Source organism: Maylandia zebra, linkage group LG5, assembly GCF_041146795.1.
Source record: "Maylandia zebra isolate NMK-2024a linkage group LG5, Mzebra_GT3a, whole genome shotgun sequence".
In the NCBI taxonomy this organism is placed as follows: Eukaryota; Metazoa; Chordata; class Actinopteri; order Cichliformes; family Cichlidae; genus Maylandia; species Maylandia zebra.
Genome location: NC_135171.1, coordinates 16,338,781 through 16,349,610, shown reverse-complemented (window position 1 = coordinate 16,349,610; position 10,830 = coordinate 16,338,781). Strand labels below are relative to the sequence as shown.

The 10,830-nt window shown below is 40.8% G+C and overlaps 1 protein-coding gene across 1 annotated transcript; it reads left to right on the top strand.

Moving 5' to 3' along the window:
• The first annotated feature begins 7,828 nt into the window (after positions 1-7,828).
• On the top strand, positions 7,829-10,036 carry LOC143418741 (uncharacterized). The gene is made up of 3 exons (XM_076884455.1): positions 7,829-8,281; positions 8,406-8,688; positions 8,821-10,036. The coding sequence occupies exons 1-3, from the start codon at positions 7,950-7,952 to the stop codon at positions 9,487-9,489; spliced, it is 1,284 nt and encodes a 427-aa protein (XP_076740570.1). The 5' UTR covers positions 7,829-7,949; the 3' UTR covers positions 9,490-10,036.
• The last annotated feature ends 794 nt before the right edge of the window (positions 10,037-10,830 follow it).

Here is a 10,830-nt window from a genome sequence, read left to right as displayed (position 1 = left end):
AAGTTCATGCAGTCAAAAGAATCTGAAGTTGTGGGAAAGAAATTGGCTTTTAGGAAACAGTGAGGGTCCATTGTCACTGAAATGCATCATGGGAAATGATGGATGCAGTGTTTTTTGACCTCGATCCAGGTCCAGAGTGCTGTCTTGGACTCAGCTGCTTCAAATGTTTTATTTTTACTGTTTCTTGTAGGTGCGCCAGCAAACCGACAACCATTTATATTCACACCTACTCAGTATTTTAAGTTAGTTACCTCTGTAGCAGGTCATGCCAGTGACTGAAATGTCAATATACTGATGAAAGGGAGGGGGGCATAAATGGAAAGAATGAAAGCATTCAAGATGAGGGACCAAGTATCTGTTTCACATAGTCACTGTCGCTGCTTGGGGACGCTCCCCCCCCCCCATCCTCCTCTTATGAGACATGAAAGAGCAAACCTCATAATAAAATGGAATAAACCATCCTCCAAGGTTGAATTATTGTAATTACGTGTAATTGAGTGTTTGGCGGCAAAGCCATTTCCTCCTCAGATCCTACATGTACTTTCTGAAAATCAAAACCACTTTGTTCTTTGGCCCCAGCCACCGATTGACCTTCTCCAATTGCAGTCTTTCGTGAAGGGATGTGACATGAGACATGGTGGGGTGAATGCTGGTGAGGTGGGTTCTGCGTGCTACGTTGAATCACAAGATGAGTTACTAACCATCAGTTCCATATGGTTTCGGTCATGTTCAGTGCTCCTTTCTCGCTGTGCTTTTTTGGTTTTTTCTTGCCTATTTATAAATACACAAAGTCTCTCTTGGGCTTGGCCACTGGCCGGGGTTAAGAATGGAAGAAACCACCAAAACGTAAATTAGTTCATGTTTCTTTTCAGTGTCTCTGAGGAGGTTGGTTTTGTTCTGGGGCAAACGTACGTGCCTGTACAGTAGACATGCCTCACGGTGCATAATGGCTACCATTGTTTCGGGGTTACGCTGGTCAGCCAGCAGTCTCTCAGCAGAAGAGTACAACTTTAATTGACCTCAACTGGTCAGCTGTCGCGCTGGAGGAGCTTGTTTTTTGCTGTGGGTCATCAAAGGTTGTGCAAAAATTACACGTTGTTATATTGGTGTAGGAGAAAATTGCAACATACTATATACTACCTGCAGCCCGTCTCACTATAAGATAGATACATGTTGGGCTTTTTTTTTTTTTTTTGTGAACCCGCCGACTTGGGCTGACAGCGCAGACTCAATTTTTCAACCTTCTGGCTGTCGGGTGTGAAGCAGTGAAGCGAAGAGCATCCTACTCTGTAAATGCTCTCATGGAGCTGTTTTAGGTCACAAGGACAATTGTGCAGAAGTTGCAAGAAACTATTAAGTGGGCTTGACCTGAGAGGAAAAAGAATTACAGCTTAAAGCAAGGAACTTCTTTAGCCCACCTGAGGCATTTATTTCTTGGTTAAAAGAAAAACACAGTTGGCAGGACTGCGTCAAAGAAGTGTAGCAAAGCATGGTGTTCCCTTTTGCTTGTAACCTAGCAACCACCATCCAACACAACACCATCAAGCAATAAACATGGAAGAAAATAATTGTGTTCACGGAAGAGGTAAAGCAAAATTGTCACATATGTTTTTATGTGTTGTTTTATAGTTGTGAAAGTCAGTAGTAAAAAGATAAATTAAACAAACTGTCATTGTTTCGAAGTCTAGAATTGCTTTTTTTTTGTTGGTTTCAAAATGATTGTATTACTATAATATAATACAGACAGAGGGTTTTTGTTCCCTGTAATCTAACTAGGGACAACTACCAGTATCTATGACAATAAATCACTAACCCTATCCCCTTTCATTTAAAATTGCTGCGTCATTGACCATTAATGGGGCCTTTACCAGTGCGATATGCAGACTGTGAAAAGAGGTCCGGGTACCTATAACAGACCTGTAACCCAAGACGGCAGCAGAAAACAAAATCCTGCTAAACTGAAATGCAGTCCAGGAATGATGAGCGATATACAGCATGACACAACAGAGAATAAACACAATGGAGCTTTAAACAAACGCATGAGGCAATCAAGGGAAGTGGACACAGGAAGGTGACGAAATACAGCTGAAACTAAGCAAAGACAAAGGGACAGGGGAAGTAAATAACATGCACGCACAACAAGAAATTTGCAAAATAAAACAGGAAATGACAAAAACTTTACAAGGCAAAACACATAAACAGAGACTTAACCATCGGGGGGGAAATAGTGAGAAAGGTGAGAAAAGAATCAACTGAAATTCCAGGAAAACAAACAAAACTAGATGGTAATAGTTGGTAAAACTAAAATTAAGGAAACCAAAGAATATAAATATAGTTAAACTAAACTGGGAATGTCAACAAGAACACAGAAATCAAAACACTGTAAGCAATAATCAATGAGAAACACAACTTAAAACTCTATATCTCAGACTGCAGGGTCAAAGAGGCAGGACCATGTAGTCTAATGCACCTCTGCTTTACACCTCAGCAGTCAGACTGCACCACTGCATTAAGTCTGAGCCTAAATAATATTATTAATGCACGAAATATTCACAGGTTTTTGGCCTCGTCATTTAAATACAGAGATTTCTCTGGATTCTCTGAATCTTTTAATGATAGTAATATTTTTCAGTTTTTTTATTTTATTGTGGTCTTTACCTTACAATATAAAGCACCTTGGGGCAACTGTTGTTTTATATAAAATGCAAGCTTGCAAAATGCAAAAAAAACCTGTATATAAAGCTAAGTGCCCTACTCTTCTCTTCTGTGCCGAGAGCTACTAAACAAAATTTCATTTAACAATAAAAGCATTCTTCTTCATAAAAAGATTCTTCTAAGTCATGCGCTTTATATAAAAACGAAGTCATGATTGAATTGAGCCATGAATGAAGAAACCTCCCTTTTTAAATCTTACACTGAGAAAGGTATTCTTAAATTGTTAAACTATTTGTCAACACAGGCTTTCACAGGATGGTGAATCACTGGCTATCCTTAGTTCAACTTCTCTGAATAAGAGGCTATTTTCTTACTCAGTCATGTTACTGAACTGTTGCTACTTACGCTAATTTTTTTGAGTTTTTCACCAGGTGATTTGTTTTAACATTACACAACTTTTCCAGTATACTGTTGGCCTGCATCAACTTTTCATAAAAACTTGCTAATGCTATCAGAACGTGAATACAATATCTCTGCATTTTACATGTTGGCAAATCATTACATCATTATATTTGTTAAACAGAATCTCCACTTTTTTCTGGAAACAGGATTGTAGAATAGAATAAGTAGCAAGACTCAAGGTCATCATTTGAACCAATTAGAGGTAAAGCAATAATAGCATATGTGGAAGTTTTGGTAGACAATTAAACGTTTTATTTTGATCATAAAAGTCGAACATTACATGTGTCCTAATGAAAAAACATTTAATTCTAGTATTCACAGTCGATTCGTCAGTGGGTATCATGCACTCCCCACTGATTACATGGACTATAACTAAAAACTAAGTCATGATTGGGGATGTCAGTTTGCCATTTTCTTATGATTGGCTGATGAAAGGTATAATTTAGGACTGCCAAGACAGCAACTTCAAAAGCTTCCAAAGTCATATTAGGCTGGAATGTGAAAGCTGTCCAGGCAAAAAATGATCCAATTTTCTACTGGCTTTAATTACAAAGAGGATCTCCTTTCATTGGTGGGGCAATTGCTGTCCATTTCTGAAGACCGTTGTGGAAAATGATCAAGTCAAGCATATCCAGAATGCTTAAATCTGGACCGTCTTTGTATGGCCATGGCATGAATACATCATATTTGAAACTCAAATATCCACAAATTTTGTAAAATGACCTCCAAACTAATGGAAACAAAAAAAAAACAAATTACTTTTCCATGCCTAAACACAACGGGACATTAAGATAACGCTGAAAAAAAAAGAAGTAATCTCTTTAATAACACTTTTGTTTATGCTTGCAGTGACAGCAAAGACAAAATCAAATAAGTGCCTTGTAACCATGTCTTTTAGAAAGTTTCCTTTTCTTGGCTGTCACCATGCCAACAAAATATAAGCATAAATTGCGGTTAATCCCTGGAGCAGAGAATTGTGCCTGAAGCCTGTTGGTAATGGGTGAAGCTCTTTCTCTTCCAAATAAAGTTAAGCGTTTGCAACAGCGACTGCATTATGGGAAATCCAATTTGTGATTGCAACATCTGTATTTAACCTATGGGCATGGGTCTTTGTTGGTCAGAGTAGCTAAGCTGCATGTCTTTCCCATGATTATTTTTCCAGAAAACGTACATGTACATGACCTTGCATGCAGTGCTTATGATTCACATGCAAAACTGGATCCCTGATTTTTGCAATGGTTAAAAAAAACATTAACATCAACATTTTCTCTGACAAACTCTCTCACAGTCTAACACACAAAAACACATGTGCAAATAGTCATATATAGAGTGTGAACTAATGCCAATTTGTCTGACGGACAGATGTAAACATCAAGTAGTTGTGTTTATTGAATTGAGAAGACATAAAGAAAAGAAACTTGGATGATTAGAAGCGTAATTGAGGAAACTGTGATTTTCTTTGTGCTTTGTTTTGTCGGAAAATTAGCTGTTTTTATTAACCCTTTGCCCATTTCTTCCATCTGTGCTCCCTGCCTGTCAGATCCCGTCAGACAGTATGTCATGGAAACGAACGCAAAGAAAAATGACTATCCTCACACATTTTGGGATGTGTCCAGGGGCTCATTTGTAAGGCTGCAGGGTGTGGCAGGTAAGCTTCCACCTCAAAGGCTACAGTTCCCTCCCATGTAATTGCTCTTCATCAGATCAAGCCGCATGACATTCCTGCATACTGTTTCAACTGACTCCTGCCAAAAGACGTGGTTAGCTCCCATCAAAGAGTGCTATCTCTAAACTGAATCAGTGGTGCTTGATGGGATATCGTTGTGTCGGGTTTCAGACTACACCCTGCTAATAAACAATGCAAAGACATAATAGAAACAACACAGGGAGGGAGGCAGCTGAGCAAAATGCAACAGGAAGGTTTTCCTGATCCAGTGACATTAAAAAAAAAAGCTGTTACACAAAACAGTGGTATTTATTTACCCCAAAAAGTGATCTTCTTATCACTGCTGTAACCATTCTAGCAAGTCAGAGGAAGGCTGCATCCTCAGGCAAAACAGAGATAAGGGCCTTTGATATAATTAAGCCAACGTCAAACGGCCGGCAGATGAGTCTTGTGAAGATAAAGCAGGCAGGACTGACAGGTCTGATAATAGTCCAAACAAAGAGAAAGTGGAGATTAAGGGGTTCCCTTTCAGGGAGTTAAGTGGACTGCCCAGAGGACGCTCCAAAACATGGCTCAACTGTCAGGGGTGAGGGAGAATGGATACCATCATCGACGCTTCATCCAGCCATAGATAGTATCTAGGAATGCCTATAAAGAATGCATCGTCTGTTGCATTATATTCAGGTTATTGTCAGTAGTGTTTACTTTATGTCGCATATTTATATTATTATGTTAGTGTGAATATTTAGCTGATTGTCCTGTTTAGAGGAATGAGATTAAAAAGGCAACAGCAGAAAGTAGGTTCCTAAGAATAAGCAGAACTAGAGAGAAAGGGTCAAAGGGCAGGCAAGGCTGAGGTGAAGGAGAATAAACAGAAATCATTTTTTAGAAGAGGCATTCCCAACCACAGGGGTCATCTCTGTGCATGACTGATTCGGAGTAATTTAAATAAAACAGTTAAAGTGACCAATAAATGATTTATAGCTGATTTCCTATACAGTGCATTTAAAAAGTATTTGCCCCTTTTCTGTTTTGTTAGTTTTTTGAATATTTGACACATTTAAATGTTTCAGTTTCATCAAACAAATGCAGTGACAATGATTCGATTTATTAAGAGAAAACAGCTTTAGAGACCAGTTAATTTGGCCTTGTGTGAAAGCTAATAACTGGTGGTGCCACCCTTGGCAACAAGAACCACAATGAGACATTTGCAATACCTGACAATGAGTGTTTCACATCACTGAGTTTTGGCCCACTCTCCTTTGCGGGTTTTTGATCCGTTAAGCTCATGCCAAAGCTTTTCAGATTTGTTTGGACTTTGACTAGCTCACTCCAAAACCTTTATTTTATTTTATTTACTTTTTTAGCCAGACACAGGTGGAGTTGCTGGTGTGTTTCCAGTGGCATGCGATGACTTTTACAGAAGGGCATTTAGGGTCGATTGCTCCCTCCAATACACACACACACACACACACACACACACACACACACACACACACACACACGGGCAAGGTACTCTTTCTATAGAAAATCCTGCATGTACGTACACTACTGTAACACAACTCAATGCAAAAACAGAATCTAATGCACACAACAGTAATCTTGAAAACATGAACAGGGTGTGAAGTTTTTTTATTTACGTTATTCACACCACACACACACCACAATCACTGTGCGGCATCATGTCGCTGAGCTGTTGCTCGCATCTCGTCCGTAATGATGGTGCGAGGTTGTCTTGCTCTCCCTCCTGGACCTTCTCCTCTCCCATGTTGGCCTTCTCCTCTTCCTCGTTGGTTGCTCCTCTTCCTCCTCTCATTTGAACTCCTCTTCCTCATTGGCCTGCTCCTCTTCTTCCAGGGCCAGCTCTTCTCCCTCCTCTGCATCAAATTCCTCTTCCCCTGACTCTGCCTTCATCCATTGTGTTTGTTTGGAACCTTCAGCATACTGTGCACTCTGAACTTGCTTTTACATGTGGGTACAGCATTAGCAACAAGTGTCTTCAATTTTGAGTCATTGTGTGTAGTGAATGACGCCAGGTGTGTTCCCTGTGTTCAAAGATTGGTGACTGTGGCAAGCATTTTGCATCACATGGGCTTTCATTTGAGGATATGAGCAGAGTTGTTTTGCAACATGTGTTTTAGCAAGGAAAAATGTGTTTAGATTTATGAGTACAGAGGGTTGTGTTTTGTGAATTGTGTCTTCATGTGACATGTGTTTATGGTACTGGAATATGGTGGCTACATTTAGTAAATGTGTTTAGACTACTGGTCATTTGGGTTACAGGATTGGCTTTTGTGTTTTAACATTTGAGAAAAACTGTAAGATCATTGATTCAGAATATTTATTATCATTGTGGCAATGAAACTGATATACTTTTTATGCTCTTTAATCAATCATGTTCTATAAAGCATATGCAGTGGTTATAAAAACAACATATTTTTATAAGTTCAAAAACACTGTTATGATCCTAAATCACTGAAGCTCGTTTACTTGCTAATGCTCTCCCAGAGCAATGAAAGCAGACCATAAGCACCTTGCCTGGCATGGTGTTCTCCCATCAGTTTACAGTCACAGAAGAGCAGCTTATTCACAGAAACAAGGTGCTGACCTCTCAGCTTTCCTGCTGTCATTCATTGTAAACATGAAACGGACACGCCCTCAGAGACACAGACGACTATACACTTTTCTGTGAGACTGAAATAAGCACACCTTACTGCAACAATAGTCGACTGCAGCAACAAGATGGCTGTAATGTGAAGGCTGAATGCACATATTACAGTTTTTCTCAAATGTTAAAACACAAAAGCCAATCCTGTAACCCAAATGACCAGTAGTCTAAACACATTTACTAAATGTAGCCACCATATACCAGTACCATAAACACATGTCACATGAAGACACAATTCACAAAACACAACCCTCTGTACTCATAAATCTAAACACATTTTTCCTTGCCAAAACACATGTTGCAAAACAACTCTGCACATATTCTCAAATGAAAGCTCATGTGATGCAAAATGCTTGCCACAGTCACCAATCTGTGAACACAGGGAACACACTTGGCGTCAGTCACTACACACAACGACTCAAAATTGAAGACACCTGTTGCTAATGATGTGACCCCACCTATGAAAGCATAGTTTGGTGAAGATGCCAAACAATCACAATGGATGAAGGCATTCGAGCGTGCGGAAGGAGAAGAGCTGCAGGCCAAAGAGGAAGAGGGGTTGAGATCAGAGGAGGAAGAGGTGAAGGCCTAAGAAGAAGAGGAGTTCGGAGTAGAGGAGGAAGACAAGGAGGCCAACAAGAGAGAGGAGAAGGTCCAGGTGGGAGAAGAAGACAACCTCGCACCATCATAACAGATGATATGCGAGCAACAGTAATTGATCATGTCATTGTCCATAGCATGACAATGGCTGAAGCGGGACGAAGAGTACATCCAAACCTGAGTAGGTCCACCGTGGCCACCATTATCAAGGCATTTAGACAACACAACAGGTATAGTACGCTATTGCTTTCTTTGTCACACTACAGTTTTACAGGCCTGTGAAAGTGGTCTGTTACCTTACATGTAGTTTTACATATAAATCAGTCAATTGACAACACATGTTTCTTTCTTTAGAGCTGAAAGAATGCCACATAGAGGTGGGAGGGTTGCCATATTCACAGCGGCACAAGAAACCCTCATTGCAGATATGGTCCGTGAGAACAACTGCATTAGACTCCGAGAGATCAGAGACAAAGTCATTGCAGATAATGTAAACTTTGAGAACATTGATGCTGTCAGCGTGTCCACAATAGACCGAGTTCTCCGGCGCCAACAGATGAGGATGAAACAGGTCTACAGGGTTCCCTTTGAGCGCAACTCTGCGCGACACATAGGACAACGTTACGAGTATGTGCAAGTACGTATACATCCATGTCCACAGTACAGTTAGTGGACATACTGTGTTGCTTAGTGGCCTACATTACTTCTGGACTACCTGTGCTACCTGATTGACCGTTCTGAACACCTGTACGCTTTCCCATGTTCACAGAGGATAATGCAGTTGGACGCGATGGCCAGACCCCATGAGTACCTCTTCCTGAATGAGGCTGGCTTCAACCTCCAGAAACGAAGGCGAAGAGGCCGTAACATCATTGGCCAGAGAGCCATCACTGAGGTTCCTGGCCAACGGGGGGGTAATATTACTCTTTGTGCAGCTATGGGTACGGAGGGGCTTGTCCACCGGCATGCTGTCCTTGGGTCTTACAACACCCAACGTCTCCTCACCTTCCTAGAGGAGCTAAAAGACATCCTCCTGGACCGTCAACAACACCATCCTAGGCTAGCACATCACATGTATGTGATCATTTGGGACAACGTCCGCTTCCACAAGACACACCAAATCAGAGAGTGGTTCACCACAAACAGTGACCACTTTTTAAACGTCTGTCTGCCACCCTACTCCCCTTTCCTGAACCCTATAGAGGAGTTCTTCTCATCATGGAGATGGAAGGTGTATGACAGACAGCCATACACAAGAGAGAACCTCGTACGGGCAATGGAGCTGGCCTGTGCTGACATCCCAGTGGAGGCCTTCCAGGGATGGATTCGCCATTCCAGGGCGTTTTTCCCGCGGTGCCTAGCAAGGGACAATATAGCCTGTGATGTGGATGAGGTGATGTGGCCCAATGCAGCTCGGCGACATGATGCCGCACAGTGACTGTGTGTAATACTGTAAAATGACCGTGTAGACAATAAAAAAGACTTCACACCCTGATCATGTTTCCGAGAGTACTGTTGTGTGCGATAGATTCTGTTTTTGCATTGAGTTGTGTTACAGTAGTGTACGTACATGCAGGATGTTTTTATAGATTTATAGTCTTCATGTGAAACTCACAAATCTAAATGCCTAATCCTCTGCAGGGTTCTATGACGATCCGTTACTGTACAGTTTATAAAAATATGCATTGGCAGTTATGAACCAAAGAACCTTCTCACAAATTGAGCATTGTGTTTTCAATTGTTTTGCTGTAGTGTGTAATGCTGTGTATAGTGTTTACAGTTTTGACAGCTTCGAGCTGCTCTCTTGGTGTGGGAGTTTGAGTTTTGCAGTGGGAAGGTGTGGTTGTGTTTATGTAGCTTTAGAGAAGGGTGTTGTGTTTGGACATTGGGGGACCTGGTGGTAACGTTTGTGACATGTGTTTTAGCATTTGAGAAAAACTGTAATTGACAAGGGAGTAGCTCTATGAAAGCACTGTCGGACATTAAAGGGGGAGATTGCCTTATTTTGGTATGATTTAATTTATGTCTATTTTTAGGTTTGATGAGGCAAGCACTACTTACCTTGCTTGCCCTGAAAGAACACCACTGTGTTTTCTGATTATTGTTCTGCTGCATACACAACACAACACAAGCTTGTTTGAGCTTCAGGGCACAAACTGATGGTTGGATGGCTCTCCTTCAGGATTTTCTCATAGAGAGCAGAATTCATGGCTACATGGGATGATGATCTTACTATAAAATGCTGTGTTCAAACCACTTAAACCATCCAAAAAAAAAGTTCACATTTTGTCAGTCATTTTGTCAGTCCACAGAATATTTTCCCAAAAGTTTTGATAATCTTAGAGATGTTTTTTTTTCTTTTTCACAAATATAAGACGAGCTTTTGTTCTTTTTGGCCAGCAGTGGTGTTTGCCTTTGAATTCTCTCATGAATGTCATTCTTCCCCCCCGAGTCTCTTTCTTATTGCTGAACCCTGACCTTAACTATGGCAAGTGAGGTTTTTTTCCTGGATGAGCTGTTGATGTGCTCTTGGAGTAATTGTAGCAGGCTGGCCACCCCTGGGAAGGTTCAACACTGTCCTAAGTTTTCTTGATTTGTGGATAATGGCTTTAACTGGGGTTTGCTGGAGTCCCAAAGACTTGGAAATTGCTTTGTAAAACTTTCCAGACTGACAGATGCCAATGACTTTAAATTGCGGCATGATGTGTTGCTCTTTGAGATCTCTTAGCTACCTTTACTTTGTCAGACAGGTTTATTTAAGTGATTTCTTGATTCAACA